The following is a 14,379-nucleotide window of genomic DNA, read 5'->3' on the forward strand; positions in this document are numbered from 1 at the left end:
CAACACTGGCAGCTAGTCCTGAAAACAGTGGCACCTGTGGCGCGTAATGACACCTGCCACCGGAAGTGCCATTAGTAGGTGCAGTGTCACGATTTGCACTCGGCCCTGCTGGACTTCTTCTGTGTGGTTCAGGTGAATATTTTACTCAGTTCATTGCTGGTGTAAATGGGAAAGAAAGAAGGGGTTTAGCTGTGCATTCAACCATCTGTCTGAGAAAGCCAGAGGCTCAGGTAGAACAAAATGGTATTCATTTTATTAAACAAGGTTTATACCAGTGACGTGCGGTGAGGTTCATAGCTGGTGAGACACGCGACTTAATCATAATCAGATTTACAAATACAGAACCACTGCATGTTATTGCTTACATAAGGAAATTTCGCGCATGCGGACAACGCTGGAGGGCAAAAAGACTATTATGTGACAGACATGTGATCCTTAGCCGTGCTTCTGCAGTAGAATAATTCTGTTAACTCAATCAAACTTGGACATGTAGATATTATTAATGTCGTGCTGTGCTCCACAGCAAAGGGAGAAACCGTTAAAGTACAACTCAAAACCACTTCTTTTTCGCTCTGTGTATCCGCGCAGCTACTGTTTGGCTAACTCATTGTTACTGTCTCTTACTCTGCAGTTATGGAGTCACAATGTCTGGGATCACGAGCGCCCCTAGCGATGAGACAAGAGAACTGCCTGCCTCACATCAAGTCTGTTCTCTGCCGTTTATGATCGCTCTCCTCAGCACACGAAAACACGATGCACACAAAGGGTAACACTTTATTTGAAGGGGTGTGATTAAGACTGACATAACATCTGTCATGAACATAAACAAGTCCTTATGAATGTCTATGACTGTTGTCATGAAGTGTCATTCGGTAAATAATGACACTTTCAATGCAAAGTTGCTTTAAAAGTTGCATTAAAAGTCCATTAAAAGTGCCAACTTTGCATGATTTTGTAAATAATGACAATTTAATGCAACTCTGGCACTTTTAATGGACTTTCAATGCAACTTTTAGAGCAACTTTGCATTAAAAGCGTCATTATTTACAGAATGACACTTAATGACAACAGTCAGACATTCATAAAGACTCGTTCATGTTTATGACTGTGTCATGTCAGTCTTATTCAAACCCCGTCAAATAAAGTGTTACCTACACACCGTTGGTGACAATAAAAACACTGTACACTGTACATAATTATGGAAAATCAGTTCATACATTAAATGTTTTTTAGCCATTTCATTGGCGACATACAGACAGGAGGAGCATGCTCCCATAGAATGGCAGCCAGTGCAGTTAGCGAGAGGTTGCGCAGTCCTAGGTGAGGCACAGCTAGCTGCTGCCTCACCGGCTTCGCTTCTGAGCATTTGAATGGGAAAATGCGAAAATCCAGCGATTTTGAAGAAAAACTCATCAGAATTGGTTAAGTTAAATGAAAACTAGGTACTTTGTAGTACAGACCACAAGGTGAAAATAGCAACATAAATTATTTTATTATGTGTTATTTTTCCATGACGGCACGTCACTGGTTTATACTCATTTTTCATTTACAAATTCTAAATTGTTCCTGCAAGTTTCATAAGGTGCTGGACATTTAAGTACAAAATATGCATCTTGAACTAAACACAAATCACCAAATAGTGCTGACAGTGACTTCTGATATTTGTGGTAAGCTAAAGGGGCATTTCATAGCTTTCTGGCATCAAAGCAAAATTATAAAAGCTCTTTAAAAATATGGAACTCTTGTACCTGTCAAATACTGATTGAATTATGCTCCAACACATTAAAAGTATCCCAGCACACTTTGAGAAAATATTGTTTTTGTTTTTTTGTTTTTTTTAAAAAAAAAGCTGTTTCGTTTGGATAAATATCAATCAATCACAATCAGCCAATCAAAATACTGCACCAAGCATCAAATATTATGAAACGAAGAAACTTAATATAAGAAATACTTAAATTTGGAACCTTGTTTATATTTAGTTAAGCATATATACTTAACTAAAGTGGACTCATATTTGTCAATTTTAGTTAATATTTCCTTAATCAAATTCTTAAATATGATTTAGGAGCCCCCTAACCCCCTCCTTGTTGAGAAGAGGTGGGTGGAGGTGTATTAAAACTATGTTTTAATACAGATTTGGTGGAATTTGGGAGATGGGGTCAAGTATTGTTTTTTTTTTTTTAAAAAAAAAACAAGCTGTTTCGTTTGGATAAATATCAATCAATCACAATCAGCCAATCAAAATACTGCACCAAGCATCAAATATTATGAAACGAAAAAACTTAATATAAGAAATACTTAAATTTGGAACCTTGGGTATATTTAGTTAAAGCATATATACTTAACTAAAGTGGCTACACTTAAAAGCAATCACTGATAATTGATTATTATTTGCTGAGATGTGTTTGTGAACAAACTGAGCTCAAACACAAATATTAAACTCAGCATCAGGCTGTAGCTATGGTAACATACCACAAACAAATAATCAATATTTATTTATTTATTGCCGTTTTGCAAAGTAAACTTGCCAACTCCTTTGAATCTTAAATTTAAATTTTAAACAATTTAAAATATTTTAGTTTATCTATGTTGAAACCATTAAGTTCATTTTAGTAGCATTGCCATTCTCAATAAACAGATGTAGAAATTCTACACCAATTTTTACATCTCTGATGGTGGTAGAGATAAAACAGAACTGGTCAATAGATCTGCCTCTGATTTTGATTCTGAAAAGAACCCTAGGATTAAAAAACAGATATTGAAAGACCAAAAACTGGAGAAGCCTTGTTTGCTTGATGTTAGGGCTTATTATTGGGTTTTAAATTTTGGGATTATTCAGGCACCGGTTACAGAAAAAACATTTATTATCTCCTTCCCTTGTTATAGATGCAGGTCGCCGCTTCATTTTTGTCTCACACTCAACATGCCTTTGGCTACAAAAAACATCTGCATATCGCTCTTAATTTAATAGCAATTCGACACCACTTTGGATTTAAAGCATTCTTAGCTACTGTGGTCGACAATCCGTCATTTCTGTTTTTAAGACTGACAAGAGACTACAACTCAGAGGGATTTTTTTATCTTTAGGATACAGATGTAATTTTGCTTTGAGTTTGTTAGAAAGTGAAAAAAGTGTAACATCAACATTACTAAGCTCATCATTCCACTTTAAATACAGAAAAAATAGAGCAAGCATTTGGATTTTTCATCTGGCTACACAAAGGTATTCAACTGTATATTGTTGAATACCATATCTGGGAGTAGTTTGGAGATTATTGGAAACAACTAACAATCAGCTGACTGATAATAGTTGGCACTCTCAACCATTGAGGGTGTAGTAACGTGGATGTTGTTCGGAAAAGAAAATTTAATGTCCATCTGAAATTAGTCAAATATCTCCTAATATAGCACTGTGTCTCAAAGATATGAACCTTTTAAAATCTAATTTTGAACTTTTACTGCTAGAATACGGATTGTTAGCATTCCAATGGCTTTCCTGTCTGCCACAGGTAGAACAGCCATTTGTAATAATTTCACTGAACCGTGACTTTAAAAAATCCAAACCATTCATTTAAATATTTTTTTTTTCTAATTTTGTTGCATTTACCTTGATTGCTTTAGCTAAGTCTTGCTGGGGTGTGTGCTGCTGTCTTTCTTCATAAAGTTGATGGTGGTGCAGTTGGTGGGAAAAGGAAACTTTCTGCTGAATATGGTGGCGATGCTCCACATGTTTGTGTGGAGCTTGATGAAGATCAGCCTGTTGGCTGTAATATTGTTGTGGATGTTGGATGTGATGCCGTTGGCTGTACTGTTGTTGTTGGTGGTGTTGCTTCTGATGATGATATGGAAGACTTTGTGCTTTGTTCATGTTTCTTTGAGTTTTCACCAGTCCTTCCTCTCGTCTACCACGTCCCCTACCTCGCCCACGTCCTCTCCTTGTTTCTCCAGTAGCTAAGCCCATCAAACCTCTGCAGTAAGGAGGTTCTGGAAGAGGGCGAATACGTGGTCTGCCTCGTGGCCGAGGAGGGCCTTCACGTTTTGGCTTGGTTGGTTTCCTGCCCCTTTTCTTAGGGCCATCATGAGATAGGATGTGTGAATTGTGCCCAATTAGAGTGTAGGTAGTAGGGTGGCAGAAGTCGACATCACTCGTCATTGGACTGAGTCCTGTAGCCCTCCCACAACTTGATACCAAATCTGGCAACAGGTCTGGAAGTCGCCGGCTGTTGAGACGAATATCTGCTGGAGCATCGGCTTTATCTTCATCATCTTCAAATTCATACTCTTGAGGGTAGTTTTTCTTTGTTTTGGGTTGTGGATCACGTCGCTGTTTGAGCAAATGAAAAGATCTAGTCTTCAGTAGTTTTTTGGGTCTAGAAGAACAAAAGATAGGTGAAGTCAAGCCAGTAGTGCTGGAACTTCCAACCACAGCTCCCATTATTTTGTTAGCAGATACATCACCTTGGGCTGCTGAACTCAGTGCTATAGAGTGATTCTGAGACTGGATGAGGCCAAGCTGGTCAGTATTCACAGTAGAAGGAAGCTCATGGGTCTTTACAAAGTCGAGATCTAAATGGAGATTGTCATTACCTGTTCCTGGAAGGGTGTGACAGTACTGTCCATAAACTTGATCAGTGTGATGATTACCCAGATCATATCCCTGATCTCCAACCTTTAGGTCTTCTACATCTTTCTGTGATTTCCCACAACCCTGATTAAGAGTTTCTTGAATAGCTTGTCCTGCCCCAGAATCCCCAGCACAATTTGACTTATATTCAGATGAACAAAACATGTTCTCCACCTCAGGAAAGAATGAGGAATCCTCATCTTGTAAGAGTGAGTCTGGAAAGCAGATGGATGATAGAGGTGGAAACCGTTGCTGTTGCTGAGTTTGATCCAGTCCAACTTTATTTGCTGGGGTAATTGTGTCAAACTGGTGCTGTTTGAGCTGGTCTAACCGGGAGTGTGTAAGTTGTGTTTCATGCTGTCTTTGTTGAGCTTGCTGTGGATGGTGAGGAGGAGCCATGTTTGCTGACATTCCATGAGGTTGGAGATGACCTAACTGTTCATGTGAAACCTGCTGGTGAATGTGTGCTTGTTGCCCTTGGAGAGCATGGGAGCGAGTGTGGGCAGGTGGCTGGTTGAGGTGATGAAGGGGTGAAGATGTGGATAAACCTAAATCTGGTTCAGCAAGAAGATTATGGAGATCTGGGTGCTTTTGTTGAGAATGATGCTGAGGTGTAAGTCCATGCTGGTGTGCATACCTTTCTCCACCACTTCCCTTGATTACTGGAACAGTCATACTAAGTTCAATTCTGTCGAGTGGTTCACTAGTGTCAATGTTATTGGCCCGTGAAAGAGATTGGTCTAACATTTCCAGACAAGGCATTGAATTCTCACTTGTTTGAAGCTGATCTCTTGCTTGAGTAGCAAGTCTGTAGTGGGAATCTATGCCTTGGTTCTGCAGTGGAAGTGGCAACTGAGGAGAAAGGTTCTGTGAATTGGATTCCACCTCAGTAATCCTCGCTTCACCAACTGTACCAATCATACCTGGCTGACTCAAAGGGTTATGTGGTTGCCGTTGCTGTTGGGGCTCTGTGAGTACTTGCTGAAAGTCGATTTCAGTGCAGGGGGTATGAGAATGTGCAGACTGCATCACATGTGTTGACTGAGAAGGGTCTGGTGGATCTATCAAAGAAATGGGGGCCTGACTTTGGCGAGCCTGAAGCAAGTCAGGTGTATTACATAGATAACCATTGTCATTTGTACTTGAAGGCTTTCTTTGGTCAGTACGTGGATTGTTCCGATTATAGGAATTGGCCTGACAATGCTGAGAATGTTGAGAGTGCTGAGTAAGTTGACTGTGCCGGGATTGCTGGGTAATTTGATGGGAGTGATGAGCATGCTGCTGAGAATATGGGGATACATGTAAATGATAGGAATGTTGGTGGTGTAGGTGTTGGGTATAGGGATCCCCTCTTCCATATTGTACTAAAGACTCCAAAGACTCATGTTGCTGTTGATTGCTCTGGATAGTAAGGGAGCAAGACAGAGATTCAGAAAGTCCTCGTACTTCTCCAGCAGGGGACTTTGATACAGTCAACTCTGATCTGATCTGTTGTTTTTTCTGGGTTGATTCTAATTGTCTGTTTAGGTCATTTGCTGTTTTAGTAATCATTGACTCTGAACCAGAGTGGTCCGTACTGTTATTGGTGCGAATGACACTCTGAGAATGGTGGTGCTCATTTGAGAGCTTGCTGATATCAAAGCTCATCCCCTTACTTTCACTATCCCTAGCCTGTGATATACATTGGGATAACTGTTGAGAATGTGATTGATGCTGGGAACGATGAGGTGTTGCTCTTTGTGTCTGTAGTAAATGTAGGATCAGGAAATCTTCCGTTTCTTCCTCTTCAACTTGAGATTGATCAGCTGCAAATAATTTTGAATCAGTTTTTGGTTTGATTGGTGTTGAGTGATAGGTGTTGCTTTGAGTTTGTTGTGTATTGGGGAAACTTTCTGGTGAGGACATAAAAGCAGGAGACAAGATAGAAGACAAGTATTTAGTCCCTCCTGAGCTACCAGAGGACGGTGAGGGGCAAACAGCAGCAGGGGAATGTAAAGTAGAGTGACTGAGAGTAGAAATGATAACAGGTGATGTACTTGACTCAGGCAGATGATAGGAGCTGTTACTTTCATTACCAACAGCTAGAGTAGCACTCCCTGACCCTACAGATTCAATTCCACCCCTTTGTGTAGCTGCTCCTGATAAGGGTCCCATCCTTGATGATTCATTCCCATATTCCAAAGGACTGCTTGCCCTCCTGAGAGAAGCAGACCCATAATTGGAGTCACCAAAGACTATTTCTGCAGAGAAAGTGTGTCCTCCAGAACCTATATTAGTGAAAGCCTTTCCTCCAGTGACTACTTCCCCAGAACTTAAATCCTCGGGATGAGGTGAACTAAATCCTAAAAAGCTCTGGGCCATGTGTGCAGATGGCACTTTGGTGGGGGAGTAAGACTGGACATGGGGAGATGGAGAGGTCTGGTTTGGCATGACAGTGCTAGATTTCACCAGAGATTGAGAGCCATAGGTGATTAGGCATTGTTTAAGAGCAGGTTGTTGAACAAGGGAAGATGACACCACTGGCAGTAGAGGTGGTGCTGGGGCTAGCTGAGGACCCTGCTGCTGATGAGAGCATGTGGGCAAGGAAATGCTGTTTGCCTTGGAACTAGAGGAGGATGCTGATGGTGGAGTGTGTGCAGTACGGGTGGAAGACGATGAAGAACCTGAAGTGGAATATCCACTGTTGGAACTGGAACCAATGGGTCTCTTTGTGGCAGATGAAGAGGATACAGAGGAACTAGATGGTGAGGTTATGTAGGGAGTTTGGATAGTTGGTTGATATGACTGAGGTTCCATCTGAGGTGAGAGCTTAGGATCAGTAGACGGACTTTGTTCATCCAGGGGACTACAGGGCATTCCAGCATTCTGATGCAGACTGACTAACTGTTGGTATCTAGATGACCCACCACAACTGGTATATTGGTGTAGAGCTGGAGACTGAGCTGGGTGTGAACGCTGGTAATGTTTGATCACACTGTCTTGCCGAGAAACTATCCTCTCTGGAGCAGACTGTGACTGGGGAACTGCTGCCCCCAGCAGGGCTGGAGAAGAAGAGAACATGGATGAAGTGCATAACTGAGAATGCCGACTGTGAAGTTGAGAGGACAACAGGTTGAACTGGGGAGAAGGTAAGTGGCAATTAGTGTCGTCGGATGAAATTTGGTTCTGAAGAGCCGGGGACTCCTGTGATCCCCTATATGTGGCACTTTGAGAAGAAAGCAAGCGATCAAAGCCCAAGCTGGACTGGGAGGGAGTCTTAATATGCAGGAGAGAATCATGGGGGGATAACAATGCATTAGACGTTGGGCTATATGTAGGGGCATCCTGCAAGGATAGAGAAGGAGTGAATGATCGTCCAGGGAAGGAACCAGGACATTGATAAGCGGAAAGGGATGAAGAAGAGGGAAAGGATCCAGAACCTGGAATGGCCCCAGAAATAAAGAGCTCCGCAGGGCCTGGTGTATGCATTGCTAGGGGGCACAATGATAAACAAAAAGTGTTATTTAACACACAAAGGTAATTTTTGATTTTCAAATCAACAAAATTTTCATTTTACATGTTTGCAAATTAGATTTGGGAAAATCTTTGTGGAATTGAATAATCATTCAAATTTGAGCAGATCACTGACACTCACTCGGCTGCCAAGAGGGTGTTCGAAACTGAGAGAGAAGAGAGGAAGAAGAGGGTGTAGCCTGTGGACCCCGGGACTCAAGTGCTGAGATCAGATTAATGACAGCAGGGTCAGGACCAGAGGTGCTGGCGTGGTGCAGGCTGGTGTCAAATAGCCCAGAAAGACCTGGCAACAAACAATAATTGAGTTCAGTTTAATTCCATTTTTTATATGGCGGTGGTTAACTACAAATATCACCTCAAGGCACTTTAGAAGTGCCTTGATATGACAGTGCAGAAACACAATAGAGACAGAGCAAATAAAAACTCCTCTTTGACAGGAAGAGACTTGCAACAGATCTGAAACTTGACTTAGTGTTAGCTGGCATCTGCAACAATAGACAGAATTTGAGAAAACATTGCTTACAGACAAGAAAATAAACTAACACACTGAAAGAATACTTTCTTTAAAAAAAAGAGGTAATGGTGAGTTAGTGGCTTCATCTAGGACAGTGTTTCTCAACCCTGGTCCTCACCGCCACCTGTGCTGCATGTTTTAGGTATTTCCCTTCTGCCACACACCTGAATTCTATCTCTGGGTGATTAACAGGCTTTTGTAGTACTTGATGGTCATGCAATCTTCTGAATCAGCTGTTCTGGAATAGAGGCACATCTAAAACATGCAGAGCAGGGGGGCGGTGAGGACCAGGGTTGAGAAACACTGATCTAGGAGAAAACACAAAACCAAACTCTGACCTGGTTTTTAAGTGTTTAAAAAGAAAGAGAGCATAAAAAGATGCAACAAAGACTAGAATATTGTGAAGTTCATAATTTTTTTGTCACTCATATCATAAAGTGAAACTTAAATATTTTAAAGATTCATTGCACATGTAGTGAATTATTTCAAACCTCTATTTCTTGTCATTTTGATTGTTATTCTTACTGCATTAAAGTTTCAGGAGGTAACTTTCATAAAAAATACAGTAAATTTGCCCCCAAAATCCCAGAAATTTCCAGATCAATCCCAGACACTATAAAAAAAACAAGGAAAGCTCCAAATCTGAAAAGTTGCAAACCCACCAGATAAAAATCTCAAACCTTGAGATCAATCTCAGAAATTTTGTGAGTGTATTATGTGCTAAAGTGGAACAGCTTTACACTTTAGGTATATAGGTTTTATATGTGCTATAACTATGCTTGATTAGTAAAACGTAAGTGTTCCACTGGTAAAATAATCACATTAAGCATTATATATTTTATATATTAGTACTGTAATCACAGTATGTTCCAATTAAATTTTTAGTTTATTATAATTGCTAATGAAGTACACTTTTTAGTTACTTATCAATGTCTTTTATTTGTCTTCTTTGCCACTTTGTACATTGCATGCGTCATACACACTACAGTACTGCAAACATATCAGGCTACAAGAACACAGAAGGATCAATTACAACACATTTCCGGAAGAAACAAATTACAATTTGTATTCAGTATATTCACATTTTTCAAGAGTAAATTGTTAATATACCATCACAGACTGCGAATATATTATGCTTACAGATATTCTTATAAAAACTAGCACAGTACAAAAAATGTATGCACTTTATTTATTGCTTTTACCCATGAAGTCCAGCCGGGCTCAGCCCGAAGAGGAGACATGGGTCCCCCTTCCAATGGGCTCAGACACCTTTCGGAGGGGCCAAAGGGGTCGGGTGCAGTGTGTGATGGGTGGTGGCCGAGAGAGGGGCCCCTGGCGGTCCGATACTCGGTTGCAGAAGCTGGCTCTTGGGACGTGGAATGTCACCTCTCTGGTGGGGAAGGAGCCGGCGCTGCTGTGTGAGGCTGAGAGGTTCCGGCTAGAAATAGTCGGTCTCACCTCAACGCATGACTCTGGTTCTGGAACCAGTCTCTTTGAGAGGATCTGGACATATGTAACGGGTACCAGGGTCCGGAACCCTGGTACCCGTTACATATCTCCAGACCCTCTCAAAGAGAGGGTTCCGGACCCGTTAGCAGTAGATGATGAAGCTGAAAAACAGTATTTAAGTGAGCACACGGGAGACGCAGTCTGTGTGTTACTCCAATTTCTCAACTTATGAGAAACGGCAGAGCAACCGGCAGCTCAGAATCCCCATGCGCCACCTACCGGTGAAACACCGTTACTGCATCCATCGTCATTAACCCCATAAACATTTAAAGAAATGAATGCCCTTTTATTTCCACTTTTGTGGGCACACATCAGTGGGCATCACACATACTTCCACTCTGGAGTTGCCCAAGGTGAGATACTTTTTGCCCCCCAATCTCGGTCCCTGTACATTGGGATTCACACCGGTGAACAAGAGGGTAGCCTCCCTCCACCTACGGGTGGGGGGACGGGTTCTGACTGTTTGTGCTTACGGGCTGAACAACAGATCAGATTACCCACCCTTTCTGGAGTCCTTGGAGGGAATACTGGAGAGTGCCCCTCCTGGGGACTCCCTTGTTCTGCTGGGGGACTTCAACGCTCACGTGGGCCATGACAGTGAGACTTGGAGGGGCGTGGTTGGGAGGAACAGCCCCCCCGATCTGAACTCGAGCGGTGTTCTGTTGTTGGACTTCTGTGCTCGTCACAGATTCTGTGCTCGTCACAGAACATGGTGTTCGTACTCAACACCATGTTCATGGATAAGGGTGTCTATATGTGCACTTGGCACCAGGACACCCTAGGCCGCAGTTCAATGATTGACTTTGTCATCGTTTCATCGGATCTGCGGCCGTATGTCTTGGACACTCGGGTGAAGAGAGGTGCGGAGCTGTCCACTTGCCACTACCTGGTGGTGAGTTTGCTCCAGTGATGGGAGAGGATGCCGGTCAGACCTGGCAGGCTCACACGTGTTGTGAGGGTCTGCTGGAAACATCTGGCAGAGTCTCCTGTGAGACAGAGTTTTAACTCCCACCTCTGGCAGAACTTCAAACACGAGGTGGGGGACATTGAGTCTGAGTGGACCATGTTCCGTACCTCCATTGTCGAGGTGGCTTATCAGAGCTGTGGCCGGAAGGTTGTCGGTGCCTGTCGTGGCAGCAACCCGGTGGTGGACACCTTCGGTGAGGGATGCTGTCAGGCTGAAGAAGGAGTCGTATTGGGCCTTTTGGCCTGTGGGACTCCAGAACCAGCTGATAGGTAGCAGCAGGCGAAGCGGCATGTGGTTCGGGTGGTTGCTGAGGCAAAAACTTGGGCGTGGGACGAGTTTAGAAAGGCCATGGAGAAAGACTTCCGTATGGCTTCGAGGCGGTTCAGGTCCACCATCCAACGTCTCAGAAGGGGGAAGCAGTGCAGCACCAATACTGTTTATAGTGGGGATGGTGTGCTGCTGACCTTGACTTGGGACGTTGTGGGCTTGTGGGCAGAATACTTCAAAGACCTCCTCAATCTCACCAACATGCCTTCCATTGAGGAAGCTGAGGCTGGGGACTCTGGGTCGGGCTCTTCAATCTCTGGGGACAAGGTTGCCGAGGTGGTTAAAAAGCTCCTTGCTGGCAGGAATGGGTGTGTAGGGTTGTGTTGGCTGACGCGACTCTGCAATATTGCATGGACATCTGGGGAAGTTCCCCTGGATTGGCAGACTGGGGTGGTGGTCCCCCTGTTCAAAAAGGGGGACCGGAGGGTGTGCTCCAATTACAGAGGGGTCAGACTCTTAAGCCTCCCTGGCAAAATCTATTCAGGGGTCCTGGAGAGGAGGGTCTATCAGATAGTCGTACCTCAGATTCAGGAAGAGCAGAGTGGTTTTTGTCCTGGCCGTGGAACACTAGACCTGCTCTACACCCTCAGCAGGGTCCTGGAGGCTACATGGGAGTTTGCCCAACCAGTCTACATGTGTTTTGTGGACTTGGATAAGGTGTTCGACTGTGTCCCTGAGAGTGTCTTGTTGGGGGTCCTCCGGGAGTATGGGATACCGGTCATACAGAGTGTGACCCTTCTGTACGACCGGTGTCAGTCTGGTCCGCATTGCCGGCAGTAAGTCGGGCTCGTTATCGGTGAGAGTTGGATTCCGCCAAGGCTGTCCTTTGTCACCGATTGTGTTCATTCCTTTCATGGACAGAATTTCTAGGCACAGTCAAGGTGTTGAGTTGGTCCGCTTTGGTGGCCTTAGGATTGCATTTCTGCTTTTTGCGGATGATGTGGTCCTGTTGGCTTCATCAGGTCGTGAAATGCAGCTCTCGCTGGAACGGTTCGCAGCCGAGTGTGAAGCGGCCAGGATGGGAATCAGTGACTCCAAATCTGAGGCCATGGTCTTGAGCCAGAAACGGGTAGAGTGCCTTCTCCGGGTCAGGGAGGGTGTCCTGCCCCAACTGGAGGCATTTAAGTATCTTGTTCACGAATGACGGAAGAAGGGAGCAGGAGATCGACAGTCGGAATGGCACAGCGTCTGCAGTTAAGCGGGCGCTGTACCGGTCCGTCGTGGTGAAGAGAGAGCTGAGCCAAAAAGCGAAGCTCTCGATTTACTGGTCGATCTAAGTTCCTACCCTCATCTATGGTCATGAGCTTTGGGTCATGACTGAAAGACCAAGGTCCCGGATGCAAGCGGCCGAAATGGGTTTTCGCCGTAGAGTGGCCAGGCTCTCCCTTAGACATAGAGTGAGAAGCTCGGTCATCTGGGAGGGACTCAGAGTAGAGCCGGTTCTACTTCATGTCTAGAGGAGCCAGTTGAGGTGGCTCGGGCATCTGTTGTTCAGGATGCCTCCTAGACACCTCCCTAGAGAGGTGTTCCGGGCATGTCCCACTGGGAGGAGGCCCTGGGGAAGACCCAGGACTATGTTTCTTGGCTGGCCGAGGAACGCCTTGGGTTTCACCCAGAGGAGATGGAACAAGTGACTGGGAAGAGGGAAATCTGGGCCTCCCTTCTTAAGCTGCTACCCCTGCAACCCGACCCCGGATAAGTGGAAGAAAATGGACGGACGGGCGGGCGGGCGGGCGGATGGATGGATGGATGGATGGATGAGTGGGTGGGTGGATGGATGTTTTAATTCAATGCCACAGCATTCCAGTATTACTCCAGACAAACTGACATTCATCCTTCCTAAGAACAGTGAGGATCAATGGCAGAACATTCCCATTCATTGAACTTTACAGAAACCTACAAAAAAGAACAATAGAGCAATTAAACAGAGAAAGCTCTTGTATTTTAAAGAGTTCAGAAAAACGACAAAGAAAACAGTATGGCTTACAATTTTAGGACATTGTAGACTCACTATGTATGTGGCATCATCAGAACTGATGATGATTAGGACCGGATGCCTGGGGTGGAAAAACATTTCTCGGTGACTTCTTTGCCTGTTTATAAGTAGAAAAATAGTCAGCAAAATCATAAAATCAGTTGATGATGGCATTTGCTATAAAGTGTGGCTCAAGTGTGGGCTTCAGGGAGACAAACTACCTGAAGTCTACCAGATCATGGATCTTTCCATCCATGATCTGAATACGCTGATCCTTGCAGGGTGGTGAGGGGGGTTGGTGGTGCCCATCTCCAGCAGTCATCAGACGAGAGGCGGGTTTCACCCTGGACAGGTCACCAGACCATCACAGGGCTCTGAAAGCTAACAATGAATAAAATGCTTGAAAGAGAAATGGTAGATTAACAAGGGGAAAAAATTCTGTCCAATTATTTTTAAATCAAATCATGTTTATTAAGCACGTAGCGTTGGAAACACACCAGTTTTGGCTGTTAAAAACGTAGACAGGAAAAAAGACATGCTGTACCCTATGAAGACATTGAGGTTCATCTTCAGAATAGGTTGGTGATCTGGTGGAACCAGAGTCTCTTCTGAGTCAGGAAAGTCTCAGAAAAGCCCTGGCTTCCTCTTTCATCTTCATTTGCTTAGACTGCAAAAATATGCATGAGATAAAAACTGTGATTATCAAAGTCTCTTTGGCATACCGAGCTTAATTAAATCTAGGTTGAGTTTATCTAGAAAACTATATTAAGTCGCAACACACAGAGCCTCCATGCAGTTATAACATGATGATGAATGATTGTTATGAAAATATAATCATAACATCTGTTAAAATATCTATTTCTGAAACAAAGTTTGTTTATAAAAAAAAAAAAAAAAATTCCCCTCTCACCCTCCGTGGGTGGTCTCTTTCATCCTCTGAGCTCGGGTCC

The 14,379-nt window shown here is 43.7% G+C and overlaps 1 protein-coding gene and 1 long non-coding RNA gene across 6 annotated transcripts in view; both read right to left on the reverse strand.

Moving 5' to 3' along the window:
- Positions 1-14,379, reverse strand: part of LOC103154717 (proline-rich protein 12-like) — an 88,280-nt gene that overhangs the window by 36,088 nt on the left and 37,813 nt on the right. For 4 of the 5 annotated variants that reach the window (XM_016662947.1, XM_016662948.1, XM_016662946.1 and 1 more), the window contains exons 3-4: positions 8,259-8,420; positions 3,608-8,094 (exon numbers count right to left, since the gene is read on the reverse strand). In XM_016662947.1, the coding sequence (XP_016518433.1) occupies positions 3,608-8,094; positions 8,259-8,420 (4,649 nt within the window). Of the gene's footprint in view, positions 1-699; positions 755-3,607; positions 8,095-8,258; positions 8,421-14,379 lie in introns of those variants that run through there. The other variant, XM_016662950.1, reaches the window with a different exon arrangement.
- On the reverse strand, positions 13,515-14,305 carry LOC107833489 (uncharacterized). The gene is made up of 3 exons (XR_001659235.1): positions 13,974-14,305; positions 13,651-13,810; positions 13,515-13,547 (listed from the first exon to the last, which is right to left on the reverse strand). It is a non-coding gene; the product is annotated as an uncharacterized LOC107833489 (long non-coding RNA).

Source organism: Poecilia formosa, unplaced genomic scaffold (assembly GCF_000485575.1).
Source record: "Poecilia formosa unplaced genomic scaffold, Poecilia_formosa-5.1.2 Scaffold396, whole genome shotgun sequence".
Taxonomy (NCBI): Eukaryota; Metazoa; Chordata; class Actinopteri; order Cyprinodontiformes; family Poeciliidae; genus Poecilia; species Poecilia formosa.